Source organism: Ictidomys tridecemlineatus, chromosome 9 (genome assembly GCF_052094955.1).
Source record: "Ictidomys tridecemlineatus isolate mIctTri1 chromosome 9, mIctTri1.hap1, whole genome shotgun sequence".
NCBI classification, from domain to species: Eukaryota; Metazoa; Chordata; class Mammalia; order Rodentia; family Sciuridae; genus Ictidomys; species Ictidomys tridecemlineatus.
The window spans coordinates 121,702,125-121,717,155 of record NC_135485.1 but is presented as its reverse complement, the minus strand read 5'-3'; the positions used below and the strand labels follow the sequence as shown (position 1 = coordinate 121,717,155).

Here is a 15,031-nt window from a genome sequence, read left to right as displayed (position 1 = left end):
AGAATGTGTCCTTGCTGTTAAGCAATGCATGCCTGTGTACTACAAGAACTACCCTTTCACATGTGTTCCTTTTCTTTTCTCCTCCTCCTCCTCCTCTGCTAACAGCCACAGCGAAGTAATATGATGCATGGCATTTTTGGTTGAAAGGTGACGCCAGCTAGCCATCGAGATGATATGATTATGTTAAGATTTACATTCATATGGATTTTGGACTCCTGCTGTTCACATCCGCCTACTGCAGGACTCCTGGAGAGTTCCCATTGGTTGGGGAATTCCGGGGAAGGAACTTGCTCCGGGTTCCGGGAGAACACCGAGTGGGTGGGTCGGCAATCTTCCCAGGCGGGGATGGAGCATTGGCGGCAGTTTCAAAAAATAAAGTTTGTTCCTGCTTGAGTGGCTCATGATTTTGTGCCCAGCCAGACTGCGGCACTCCTCCTCCTCCTCCTCTCTCTTTCCCTCTTTCTTTCACCAGGGATTGAACTCAAGGGGTACTTACCTAATGAGCCACAACCCCAGTCTTTTTATATTTTAAAATTTTGAGACAGGGTTTCACTAAGTTGCTTAGGGTCTTACTAAATTGCTGAGGCTGGCTTTGAACTTAACATCCTCTTGCCCCGGCCTCCTGAGCCGCTGGGATTACAGGAATGAGCCACCACATCTGGCCTGTGTTCATTTTCTAACCTTTTTTTTTTTTAAAGGTATTTTCAGTTGTAGGAAGTCTTATATCAAACTGAAAAGAAGGCAGATCAGAAAGGAGTAAGGAGAATTGGAGTCTAACCAGGGATGTGCCACCTGTTGTTAGCTGTGGGTCCCTTGACTCTAGGCAACTCTTTAATCACTTGAACAGAAGAGATAATAAAATCTGAATTTAATGTGTTATTTTTATTTCATGTGTTATTGTGAACCGCAAATGAACAAATAAATGTAAAAATGCTTTGAAAATATTCAATGTGGGACTTCCTGTTAGTGCTAACAGCTTTGATGAGTGTGTAGGATTGACTTCCCTGTATATAACACTGCTAATAATTTGTGGGTAAATAATTGATTTCTCTCTGATTTTGCCAGAGTATTTTGTTTGGCTTCAGGTTTAAAGCAATACCATCAAAATCAATCTAAACAGTTTAGGAAACATACATAAAGAACACAGGTCTGTAGCTTCAGGGAAAAGTAATTGGAAAGACATTTTCACAAATGCATAAGAAATCACATGAAAGAGAGGTGGAGATAATGACTTAAGAAAGAAGTTTTTCAGGCAGCTGGTGGGCCTGAATCGCCAGGGATGGAGATAAATATCTACAATCAGTAAGCTATATGGCAAATCAGACTTCACAGGGCACTGAAGTCCTATCAATTTAATATTCATGCCTACTGATTTTTGAACATCACAGATTGGGGTGGGGGGAATATGAGGCTGTCCTTTTCCAGTCCAGCAGGCAAAATGTTGCTGTGCTGGTTTGATGTTGGTCGGAAAACTATTTTAATGCAGCAGGGCACAGATTTCAGCGTGAACCCTTGGAAATACACTGGTAGATCAATAAAGTGAACCCTTGGAGATATACTGGTAGGTCAATAAAGAATTGAACGGGGTTGGGGTTGGGGTGGGGAGAAGCACCTTCAGAGTTTGTATTGCGGTTTCCAAAAATGGAGAAGAGTCAGAAATGGAGTTTAAGGAGTGCGTTTCGGGGGTGAATTGAGGTTTTGGTTACCCAACCCTTCAATAAAATACTGGTTGGGCACTCAGCTTTCTCTTTGGTGACTGAATCAGCCTCTGTACTCGGGGAAATCCCAGGCGGGGCCCTCTAGCATCTGGGTTCTCTTTTTCCTGCTCTGCAACCCCTACCAAGTCCCCAGAGCCCTCCTCTGATCCCCGCTTGGCACAGGGCAGGGATTGGGGCAGGATCCACGGGCTACGATCTTGGCCCGCCTCGGGGCTACAGCCACCAGATAGAGCTTGTGCGAAAGGTGGCCGCGCAGGCGGGGGTGGGGGGTTTGTCTCTGCCACCAGGTGTGCGGACCGAGGTCTGGCACAAGCCACTGCGCGGAGGCGCGCACAGAGAGTGGGCGTTGCTGCCCATGAGTGGGCGTTCCCGCGTCCGGGAAGGCCGGGCACCGGACTGCACGGACCTCCCCTTCAGTCACTTCCCAGTCCAGGGCCGAGAGGGCGCAGCGGCTCCACCGCCCTGGGCGGGCACCCCAGGTAGGTCAGGCGGTTCCCCCGGCGCGCTCCGCCCGCGCGGTCTCTCTGCGCTCCTCCCCGGGGCCGGCGGGCAGGGGCGGAGGGACCCCGGGTTCCCACTCGGTGCACCTGTGCCCCCAGCCGGGAGGCTCAGATTGCGGCGGGGAGGCAGCGGGTTCCGGACGCCTGTGCTTCCCGCAGCTTGGGTCTCTGTGCAGCCTCGTGCTTGAATAGGGACAGCGGCGACATCCACGATGACCGAGCTGCGGGCCGTATCCGGGAGAAGCAGGGGCACCCAGAAAGGGAAGCGGGCGAGGCAGAGATACCCCTAGCCACTGAGCAGTCTGAGGACGCGACTCTGCCCCTGACTCGCTGTCCTCCGGGAGTGGTCACGGTAGCCTCGGAGCCAGCGTGGACGGTGGTCCTGGCTCTGCCAGTTGTCCAAGTTACGTTTTGCCGTCGCAGCTGACGGAGTGGCTCGGAGGGAAAGTAACCGGGGGCACGTGAATGCTGTCACCTAGCCATTGCGAGTGACCGCTAGCGTTCTCCGGGATTTGTGGTTACTTTAGATGGGATTTCAGTCACTAGGGCACTGAAGTGGGCAAGGTGCCAAGGTTCGTTCCATGGGGTGGTCCAGGACCCTCCCTTACTGTTTTAGTCTGCGTTTTCGTCGCTGTGACCAAAAGAACGGACAAGACCAGTGTAGAGGAGGAAAAGTTTATTTGCCGGCTCTTAGCCGGCCCATGTTCTTGCTGTGGGCCAGAAGTGTGGCAGAACATCACCCGCAGAAAGGTGTGGAGGAGGAAAACAGCTCAGGACAAGGCAATCAGGAAACAGAGAGCGCATCTGCTCATCAGGGACAAAACATAAGCCCCCAAGGTACGCCCCCAGTGACCTACCTCCTCCAGACAGAAGGTATCTGCCTATAGTCAATCCATTCAAGTCAATGCACTGATTAGGCTAAGGATCTCATAACCCAATCATTTCACTTCTAAACTTTCTTGCATTGCCTCACATATGAGCTTTTGGGGGCACACTTTATATGTAAACAATAAGACCTCCTAACAGGGAGTCTGGCCTCTGCACTGTGGAGTGCTTCATGCCCGTTCTGCATTCTTTGATTCTTAGGGTATCTTGAGTTGGGTCTCTGTTGAAAAACCACCTTAGAGCATTTAAACAGTTGTTCTTTAAATAAGAACACTATGAAGTTCCTCTTACAACTTCTTCAACTTCTGAACATGAAAACAAGTGTTTGCAAGTGTTAGAACTTGCAGACCAGAAAGGTGTTTTGTTGATTTTATTAAGAAAAGCGAGTGTTCTGGGTTTTAACAACTCAATCTGCTGTGGATTTCCCCACCCCGCTTTTCCTTCCTTGGTAGGTAGGTAGGGTGACCTGGCTTGAAAGAGACCTTTTTTTTTTTTTTAAAGGAAGCACAAAGATCTTGACTTATTGGAAAATGACATTCATTAATATTTTAAGTTTCTTCCTGTTCCAAGTAAAGAACAGATGAATCTTAAACTTTTTACAACATCCCCATCTTACAGAAGTTGCCAGAAGTTTACAGCATGTTTTGGAAGTTTCTAAGCTATCAGTTAATTTTTTTCATATTATTTCATTTATAAAATAAAAGGAAGAAAAAAAATCTAATGATAAAAATCACCTCCAAATTTAATAGAAGGCAAAAAAAAAAGAGAGAGAGAAACAAGAGAACATGAAATAGGTGGGACTAAAAAGCATAGTGTAATGACTTACATCGTAACAAACCATTAATTAATTAATTAATTAATTCTATTGAATAAAAGGACTATATGTTGTAATCATCAGACTAATTGTGAGAACAGAATTAAAAACTACAAGCCAACAGTCACGCCTGTTCATAAGAGACATGTTTTAGAAAGATACTAAAAGGTTTAAAGTGAAAGCATGCCACTAATTATCCAAAGAAAATGTGCAGCTATATTGATTTTGGATAAAATAGACATTAAGCCAAAGAAAGAATATTTCACTGGGATAAAAGTTTCACTGAGAAGAGATACAAATTCTGAGTTGATAAACACTTACAACATGACATTAAAAAAAAAAAAATGGAGCCAAAGTGACAGAACTATAAGGAACCAGACAAATCTAGGCATGGTGGGAAGTTATATCTCTACTGATATAAAAAGCAGAGAAAAGGTCAGAAAGGATAAAGAAAATGTGCAAACTGTATGCCAACTAATTGGAAAAGCTATAATAAATGGATAGATTTATGGACACATACATCCTATCTTGATTGACTAACGAAGAAATAGAAAATCCAAATAGACCCATGTAGAGCAATAAGATTGAATCAGTAATAAAGCCTCCCATCAAAGAAAGGCCTAAGAGCTGACGGCTGCACTGCTGAATTCTACCAGACACTTAGGAAGTAATACCAATTCTTTCCAAACTACTCCAAAAAATTGAAGAGTATGTAATGCTTCCAAACTCATTCTATCATCACCCTGATACCAAAACCAGACAAGGACCTGACAAAACAAGAAAACCACCATTCCTGATGAATGTGGATGCAAAAATTCTCATCAAAATACTAGCAAACTAAATTTAGTACATGAAAAAAGAGTATCCTTTTTAATGATCAAGTGGTTTGGATGAATCCCTGGACTCGAGAATGGCTCAACATATGCAAATCAATAAATGCAGTACATTGTGTTAACAGAAAGAATTCAAAAACCATATGGTCATTTCAACAGATGCAGAAAAAGCATCTGATAAAATTCCCTTTATGATAAAAACTCAACAAATCAGGAGTAGAAGGAATGCACCTCAACACAATAATAGTTATTTATGACAAACTCACAGGTAATATCATCCTAAATGGGGAATGATTGAAAGCCTTTCCTTTATATCTGGAAGAAGATAAGAATGTCCACTTTCTTCATTTTTATTCATAGTACTAGAAGTTCTAACCAGAGCAGTCAGTCAAGAGAAAGAAATAAAGATAACCCAAATTACAAAGGAGGTAGTAAAACTTTCCCTGTTTGCAAACAACATAATCTTATATATAGAAAAATCCTAAAAATTATACTTACAAAGCCTGTTAGAAATAATAAATTCAGAAAAGTTACAGGATATAAAATCAACAGGAAAAATTATTAACATTTGTATATGTCAATAGTGAACTATCTGAAAAAGAAATCTAGAAAGCAATCCTATTAAAAATGTCTGAGACTTTGTGTGATGCCAAATTTAAAGGTGATGGACTAATTAATGTGGCACAGGAAATTTTTAAGGCAAAACAGCACTCAGGCGGTGACATGGGCATTGCTATCATTTTTTAGCCAGGTTTACTGTGATAATTTGAAGCAAAAAACAAGAGAATAAAAAAAATTTAAGACCTGTAATTTGGCCAGAAAAAGACATGTAAAACAGGCCAAGGAAAGTGTGGTTGATGAAGAGATTACCACCACTAAAGATAAGTACTTTGCCTAGAGACAATGGGATAGATGTATTGAGGGATCAGGAATCAGCAAGACCATACCCCGGCAGATTCAAGGGTGTAAAAGTGAAGACCTGTTTAAAAAGAAAACATGGAGGCAAACTGATGTGTAGAAAATTGTTTCTCAAGGAAATTGTTTTGCATGGGTCAGCTGCTCAGACACTAAGAGGCCACTGCAACCATGGTGCAAGGGGGCCTGGTTACTACTCAAGTTGGAGGCTGACCTTGGCATCATCCATGTGGTGCTGGTTTTGCAGGAATGCAGGATGCTAATGTTAAAGGGTCATGGAGGCTTTTTACCAAGATTTCAAACGAAGGCCTGGCATGCTAGGCAAAGTGTGGCAGGGTTGGAATCCCTCTAGGCAGCCCCTGAGAAGATGATGTATGAAGATGTGAAAGGTCAAGCTGAATCTGGAATGGAGACCCCTGCAATTAAAAGATGCCAATAATGTGGACCATCTGCCAATAGGTTGGCCTAGCAGAGCCAGGCCAAGACATGCTATGTGGGATGCAGCTAGCATTTAGAAGCAGGGCTTCCCAAGCTCTTTAGAACACACATCTTGCCACCACATACCCCAGATGCCAGACCTGTAGCTATAGGACTTATTTGCCCAGATGGGTTTTGATTTTGTTTTGGTCCTATCCCTTCTTTCTGTGCTTCTGTTCTTCCATTGTGGAGTGGAAATGTTTACTTTGTGCCACTATATGCTGGGTATGTGTAATTTGCTTTTGATCTTTACAGAGGTTCATAGTTTGCCTGTGAGTCTAAGATGAGACTTTGGACTTGGACTTTTGGGCAGTGCTGGAACTATTAAGACTATGGGGACTCTTAGAGGTAGAATAAATGCATTTTGCATTGCGACATTTTGGGGTCAAGAGTGGAATGTTATGGTTTGGATATGAGGTATCTCCCCCAAAAAACTCATGTGTTCATGCAGGAATACTTGGAGGTGAAATTATGAGATTATGAGAGTTGTCACCTCATTAGTGGATTAATCTATTTGATGGATAAATAATTTGAATGGGCCAAGTAGGTGGTAACTGTAGGCCGATGGGATGTGGCTAGAGAAAGTAGGTCACTGAGATCATACCTTTGGGGATTGTATTTTGTCTCTGACTCCTTGCACTTTTCTCTCCTCTCCTTCCTGGATGCCATGAACTGAACGGCTTTCCTGTGCCTTTTGCAGTGACGTTCTGCTTCACCGTAAGCTCACAGCAATGGAGTCTGCTGACTATGGACTGAGCCTCTGAAACTGTGAGCCCCAAATATCCTCTGCCTCACATGTACTAGGTAAGTGCTTCACCACTGAGCTACAACTCCAGCCCCCAACTAATTTTTGACAAAAGCACCAAAAACAATCACTCAGACAAAAACTCTGTCTTCGATGAACAGTACTAGGAAAATGGATATCCAGATGGAAGAATGAAAGTTAACCCATCCCCCTACATAGAAAAATAAACTCAAAATGTTTTGAAGACTTAAATACAAAACCAAAAAATAGAAAACATTAGAGAAGTATTCCTGGATATTGATATGAGCAAGAATTTTTTTGGTTAAGAATTAAGACAGGGCTGGGGATGTGGCTCCAGCGGTAGCGCGCTGGCCTGGCATGTGCGGGGCGTTGGGTTCGATCCTCAGCACCACATAAAAATAAAATAAAGATGTTGTGTCCACCAAAAACTAAAAAAAAAAAAAAAAATTAAAAACAAAGAATTAAGACAGTAAAAGCAAAGCAAGGATTACATCAAACTGAAAACTAAAAACTTGATCTTCTAGGAAAAAAAAAGAGTACAATAATGATGATTAGAGGCTAGGAAAGGTTAGAGGGAGTGGGCACAGAGGGCAGCTGGGTAACAGGAGCCCAAGGCCAGTTAGTAGGGGAATAGGCTCTATAGCACAGTAAGGTGACTACAGTTTACAGCTTATTATTTCTATTTTTATTTTTGGTACTGGGGATTGAACCTAGGGGTGCTTTACCACTGAGCCACATCCCCAGTCCCCTTTTTATGCTTTTTATTTTTATTTATTTATTTGGGGGGGGGTACCAGGAATTGAACTCAGGGACACTCAATCACTGAGCCACATCCCCAGCCCTACTTTGTATTTTATTTAAAGAGACAGTCTCACTGAGTTGCTTAGCACCTTGCTTTTGCTGAGGCTGGCTTGAACTCATTATCCTCCTGCCTCAGTCTCCTAAGCCACTGGGATTACAAATGTGCACCACCACGTCCGGCTATGGTTTTTATTTTGACGTAGGGTCTCACAAAGTTGCTTAGGGCCTCACTAAATTGCTGAAACTGACCTTGAACTCATGATTCTTCTGCCTCAGCCTCCTGAGTCACTGGGATTATAAGTATGCACCACCATGCCTGACTCTTATTATGTAGTTTATAAAAAACTAGAAAAAGGAGTTTGTAGACTCCAAACACAAAGAAATAACTAATGTTTAAGGAGATGGATTTGCTAATCACCCTCACTTGATCATTACATGTTGCACACTTGTATCAAATGATCAGCTGTACCCCCACAAATATGTAAATGACTGTTACAATTAAAAATAAATTAAAAAATATTCTGTACAAAGAAGGAAACAACAGAGTGAATAGATAGCCTACAGAATGGGAGAAAATATTTGCAAACTGTGCATATGACAAGGGGTTAATATTCAGAATACATAAGGATTTAAAACAATAACAAAAAAGTTTATTAAAAATGGGCAAAAGGCATGAATTGAATTCTCTAAAGATAACATACAAATGACCAACAGATATATGAAAAATTGCTGAACATCATTAATTAATAGGGTAATGCAACTCAAACCCACAGTGAGAGATCACTTCACCCCAGTTAGAATAGCAATTATTAAAAAGACAACAAAAAGCCAGGCACCTAATCCCAGAGACTCAGGAGTCTGAGGCAGGAGGATTGCAAGTTCAAGACCAGCCTTGACAACCTAGTGAGACCCTGTATTGAAATAAAATAAAGAGGGCTGGGGGTATGGCTTAGTGGTGAAGAGCCTCTGGGTTCAATCCCCAGAATTTCAAAAAAGGAAAATAAATGATGGAGCAGATGAATATATAAAGAAAATGGTGTATACACACACACACACACACACACACACACACACACACTATTTGGCCATAAAAAGAAAGAACGTGGATGACATAAGAGAAATAAGCCAGGCACAGAAAGGCAGATACTACATGTTGTGATTGTGGAATCTAAAAATGATGATCTCATAGAAATACCCAGTGAAGTAGGGGTTTGCGGAGGCTGAGGAGGGTGGGCAGCTGGGAAGGGTGGGGAGATGGTCAATGGGGATAAAATTACAATAAGATAGGGGAATACGCTCTGCTGTTCATAGGGGGACTATAGTTAACAATGTTATACTGTATATTTCAAAGTAATTTAGAAGAGAGGATTTTGAATAGTTTTATCACAAAGGATGATCAATGTTTGAGGCAGTTAATATATCAAATATCCTGATTTGATTGTTAGTATCCATGTGTGGAATATCAGTGTACACTGATCCCCATAAGTACATATGATTATCATGCGTCAGTAAAGAAGAGAAGATATGAACAGCATGATTAATGTAGTTGGTTGGATGGACCAGTATAAATATTGTCCCAATAGCTGCTGAAATCACAGAACATACACAAATCCTGGACTACAGAACAAAGTGCAACACATTTTAAAGGATTTAAATCATTCTGAGTATGTTTTTTTCCTTGCCATAATGCAACTAAAGCAGAGAACAATCACAAAGAACCGTCCCCCCTCCAAAAAAAAAAAAAAAAAAAAAGAGAGAAAAAAAGCCCATATGTTGGGAAATTAGTACCTACATTTCTATATAAACCATGGGACATAAAAGAACCATAATAGAAATTAGGAAATGTTTTAAAATGAATTTTGAATAAACGACATAAAGAAACACGTCAAATGCAGCAAAACTATTGTTTCAGTGATAATATCTAACCTTAAGTGCATGTACTGAAATTGAATAATGGCCGACAGTTAATGACCAAACAAGAAATCAGAGAAATAACAGTTAAATAAATCCAGAGAAAGCAGAAGGGAGGAAGTAGTAACAGAACGGTGGAAAATAACGAAATAGAAAGTAGACAATCTGTAAAGTCAGAACTGAAAATGTTAATAAAAAATGGAAGACAATCAAGAATAAAAGTAGGCACTAATAAAACTCATGAAAGAATAAAACAGAGGACTTCATTTCATTAAATAAAATAAGCTGGAGTCCATTAGCTGGAGACTGTCTCTGTACTTTGTGTTCCTGCATAATAAACTGCAAATTAACTTAGTATATACAGACCCAAACCTAACTCAGTAGTTTATTTGTTATTATTATTATTTTTTTTGTGGTACCAGGAATTGAACCCAGGGGTGCTTTACCACTGAGCCAAATCTCCAGTCCTTTTCTAAGGGACTGGCTGAGTTGCTTAGATCCTCACTATGTTGCTGAGGCTGGCTTTAAACTCCCTATCCTCCTGCCTCAGCCTCCCAAGACACTGGGATTACATGTGAACTCTACTATTCCCAGCTAGAAGTCATTTTTGGTAACAAATAGCTATTTTAGCCACTCTCAAACAGCCAGCCTTCAGCCAGTCACAGGTAGCTGAATGATTAGACAGGCCCATGGAAGGCGAATACCTCATCACATCATGTCCAGGAAGTGGCCTGGCTGTAGCCAGTCCAATCAGATGGTTCCCCTACTTTGCTTCTGTATTGAGCCTATAAAACCTCACTGCTCACACTAAACTTCCCCCAAACCCCGGTTCCAAGCACAGCATGAACCATTCTTTGCTTAAGATACATCCTAATTTGTCTCATTTTTTTTAAACACCTTAAATCCTCTAGACGTTAAAATAATAAAAATATTATAAATAATAAAATTGAAAATTTGAAAAATACAACTTACTGAAAATAAGAGGAAGAAAATATGAATAGTTCTGTAGTTGTTAAGTGAATTTTATTCTGTGTCACAAAACAAAACACACAAATAACAAAACTTCCCGCCTGGCGACACTGGTGAATTCTACCAGATGAGAATGTCAGGAGAAAGGAAATTGACAGGGCAAACTTGTTTCTGAATCTGGATATAAAGGTTCTAAACAAAGTATTACTAAGTAAAATCCAGCAATATATGAAAAGGATAATACATCTTGTCTAACTTGGGTTTATTTTTTAAAGTCGTATTATCTTAACGCTTTAAAATTCACCAGTGCAATCACTATAGTTTACTAACAGAACAAAGACATTGAATCATGTCTCAATAGGCAACTCAGCAACTTGTCAGAGAGTCTGTCTCAAAGTAAAAATTAAAAAAGGGCTGGGGATGTAGCTCTGTGGTAGAGTGCCCCTGGGTTCAGTCTTAGTACTGCAAGGAAAAAAAAAAAGTGAAGAAATGTTTGGAGGTGATAGATATGTTTATCTTTGGAAGTGATAGATATGTTTATCACATGGATTGTGGTGGGGGTGCCATGAATGTGTACTTGTGTCTAAGCTCACCAAATTGTGCACATTAATTATTTACAGTTTTTAATACTGATTATACCTCAATAAAACTGATGATAAAATGAAAATCCAGAATAAATATGCATGGTGTGACCCATTTATCTAAACAGACGAGGGGATTCAAAGCAATGGTATTAGTGTGAGCATACAAATTCTGTCTCCAACAGCAATTAAATTCTCTATGACTGTAAATTGTATAACCCAGATCCTTATGACAGCTTAGATTCTGTGAATGTGGGAAGTTAGTTCTTTCCATAAAATGTTTTGTATTTGGGGTTAAATATTTTTTTAAAAAATGTGTAGAGTTAGTTCATGAACAAATACGGACAAAGGCACCCAGATGCCAGGAACAGGGGCACTGAACGTAGCTAGGGGAAAATGTAGGGCCCCGAAGGTGGGCAGGTAGATGGACACAATGTCTTTATTTTATTTATTTATTTTTACACGGTGCTGAGGATTGAACATAGTGCCTCACATGTGCCAGGCAAGCGCTCTACCATTGGGCCACAACCCCAACCCCCTAGCTCTCTTCTTAAACTGCTTGCTTGATCATGCCCCTGTTCCTTTATTTGCTTATAACCCATTTTTATTGAGGCCTGTTCCACATTCCCACATGGTGGTACTTTAAGTCTGAGCAGTGGCCCCCCTGTTTGTGCTGCTGTATGTATCAGGGAATTCATTTCTCATCCTCATTCATATGTTCCATTTGCCTTCCTGTTATTTCCTCTGTGTGTGTATGTGAGAGAGAGGTGGGAGGGACTGTGAGATGCTTGATAAAGCATTTCTCAAGAATCAGTTATGTCGTCAGACACAATCACTCATTGGAACCGCTTTTATTTGTAGGTGGAATCCTGGACCATGCCACGGGCTTTTTGGACAGTGTGGGCCTTGGGGGCCATAATCCTCCTCTCCAAGGAAGGGTCTCCAGATCCGGCTCCTCTGTCTTGCAACCCCACTGGCATCTGTGATGGCCGCTCCAGATCTTTCAGCTCCATTCCCTCAGGGCTCACAGCAGCCATGAGAGGGCTTGACCTGTCCAACAATGAGATCACCTATATCGGCCAAGCTGATCTGCAGAAGTGTGTCAACCTCCGGGCTCTGATGCTGAAGTCCAATGGGATCAGCACAATTCAGGAAGATGCCTTTTCTTCCCTAAGCCATCTGGAACATTTGGATTTATCTGATAATCAGTTATCTAATCTATCGTCTTCCTGGTTTAGGCCCCTTTCGTCCTTGAAAATTTTAAACTTACTGGGAAATCCTTACAAAACACTTGGGGAAACATCTCTTTTTTCTCACCTTCCAAATTTGCGAATCCTGAGGGTAGGAAATAGTTACACCTTCACTGGGATTCAGAGAATAGATTTTGTCGGACTCACCTTTCTGGAAGAACTTGAGATCATTGCATCTAGTCTCCAGAGTTATGAGCCCCAAAGTTTGAAGTCAATTCAGAACATCAGTCATCTGATCCTTCATATGAAGCAACCTATGTTACTGGTGGAGATTTTTGTAGATCTTTTAAGTTCAGTGGAATCTTTTGAACTGAGAGATACAGACTTGGACAGGTTCCACTTTTCAGGGCTATCCATCAGTGAAACGAATCCAGTGATTAAAAAGTTCACATTTAGAAATGCAGACATGACCGATCAAAGTTTTAATGACCTTGTGAAACTGTTGAGTTATGCTTCTGAGTTGTTGGAGGTGGAGTTTGATGACTGTACTCTTAATGGAGTTGGTGATTTTCATGTATCTGAGCTCGAGAAAATTAAAATTCCAGGTAAAGTGGAAACGATCACTATACGGAAGCTGCACATCCCAAAGTTCTACTTATTTTATGATCTGAGCACTGTGTATTCAATCACCGAAAGAATTAAAAAAATCACAGTGGAGAACAGTAAGGTTTTTCTGGTTCCTTGTTCATTTTCACAACATTTAAAATCATTAGAACACTTAGATCTCAGTGAAAATCTGATGGTTGAAGAATACTTGAAAAATTCAGCCTGTGAGGATGGCTGGCCCTCCCTGAAGACCTTAATTTTAAGGCAAAATCACTTGACATCATTAGAAAAAACTGGAGAGGTTTTGCTGACTCTGAAAAATTTGACCCACCTTGATGTCAGTAAGAACAGTTTTCATTCTATGCCTGAAGCTTGTCAGTGGCCACAAAAGATGAAATATTTGAACTTGTCCAGCACCCGGATACACCGGGTGACCAACTGCATTCCCAGGACCCTGGAAATTTTAGATGTCAGCAATAATAATCTCGACTCATTTTCTTTAAATTTACCTCAACTCAAAGAACTTTATATTTCTAGAAATAAGCTGAAGATGCTTCCAGATGCTTCTTCCTTACCCATGTTACTCGTCATGAATATCAGCAGGAATACCATAAATACTTTCTCTAAGGAGCAACTTGATTCGTTTCACAGACTGAAGACGCTGGAGGCTGGTGGCAACAACCTCATCTGCTCCTGTGAATTCCTGTCCTTCACTCAGCAGCAGCCGGCTCTGGCCCAGGTGCTGGTGGACTGGCCAGACAGCTACCTGTGTGACTCTCCCTCCCACGTGCGCGGCCAGCGCGTGCTCGACGCCCGGCTCTCCGCCTCCGAGTGCCACCGGGTGGCGCTGGTGTCTGGCGTGTGCTGTGCCCTCTTCCTGTTGATCCTGCTCACGGGGGGCCTGTGCCACCGCTTCCACGGTGTGTGGTACCTGAAGATGATGTGGGCCTGGCTCCAGGCCAAAAGGAAGCCCCGGAAGGCGCCGTGCAGGGACATCTGCTACGACGCGTTCGTCTCCTACAGCGAGCGGGACTCCCACTGGGTGGAGAACCTCCTGGTGCAGGAGCTGGAGAACTGGGAGCCGCCCTTCAAGCTGTGTCTGCACAAGCGCGACTTCGTCCCCGGCAAGTGGATCATCGACAACATCATCGACTGCATCGAGAAGAGCCACAAAACCGTGTTCGTGCTCTCGGAGAACTTCGTGAGGAGCGAGTGGTGCAAGTACGAGCTGGACTTCTCCCACTTCCGCCTCTTTGATGAGAACGACGACGCGGCCATTCTGGTCCTGCTGGAGCCCATCGAGAAGAAGGCCATCCCCCAGCGCTTCTGTAAGCTGCGGAAGATCATGAACACCAAGACCTACCTGGAGTGGCCCCGGGAGGAAGCTCAGCAGGAAGGCTTTTGGATAAACTTAAGAACTGCAATAAAATCTTAGGTTCCTGGATCACAGTCTGGCTGAGTGGTGGTCTTCAGTTGGTGTCACTTAGTTCATGCTGACATAATTGCATTCACGGGAATGTTCTGTTATTTGAGGACTTGTTCTACTAAAACTACTTAAACTGCAAATTTTATCTAAACAGTGCTGTTGTATAAAAACAGTTACCAGATTAGAAAACATAAGTTTTTAAAAATTCTATAATATCATCATGACCCAGTTCCATTACTGGGTATCCGAATGATCCATGGCAATTGGCTCAGTAGCAAATAGCACAGATGCTCTAAAGGGGTCAAATGGTTGTCTCAGGTGGGCTGGCTTGTTGTGAAGGCACTCAGGGGTAGCCAAAGGGAGCATTCTCCGTGCCACCCCCTCTCATCTCTGGGTACAGTTGATCTCAAGAGCAGCAAGAAGTGTTTGAGGACACTAGACTGGACTTGTTGCTCTTCCTACAAAAGGGCTGTGTGTCCCCCCTTCAATTTTTCAGGATACAAAATATCCCGAGGGTGTAGTTTCATTGTGAATGGGGTCTACATTTTTGGGTATTTAACAGATTTCTCCAGCCATATTTACTTGAAAGAGTATGTCTAATGCAGGAGTCAATTATGTCTTACTGTGAAAGCCAAACTA

At 42.2% G+C, this 15,031-nt stretch overlaps 1 protein-coding gene across 1 annotated transcript; it reads left to right on the top strand.

The window, feature by feature from the left end:
• The first annotated feature begins 1,827 nt into the window (after positions 1 to 1,827).
• Tlr2 (toll like receptor 2) lies at positions 1,828 to 14,410 on the top strand. The gene is made up of 3 exons (XM_078021992.1): positions 1,828 to 2,197; positions 6,843 to 6,946; positions 12,032 to 14,410. Exon 3 carries the CDS (start codon positions 12,047 to 12,049, stop codon positions 14,399 to 14,401), a length of 2,355 nt encoding a protein of 784 aa, XP_077878118.1. The 5' UTR covers positions 1,828 to 2,197; positions 6,843 to 6,946; positions 12,032 to 12,046; the 3' UTR covers positions 14,402 to 14,410.
• Positions 14,411 to 15,031: the final 621 nt, after the last annotated feature.

Coding starts and splice junctions, on each gene's coding strand:
- Tlr2 (XM_078021992.1), top strand. CDS start 12,047: ATGCCACGGGCTTTTTGGACAGTGTGGGCCTTGGGGGCCATAATCCTC.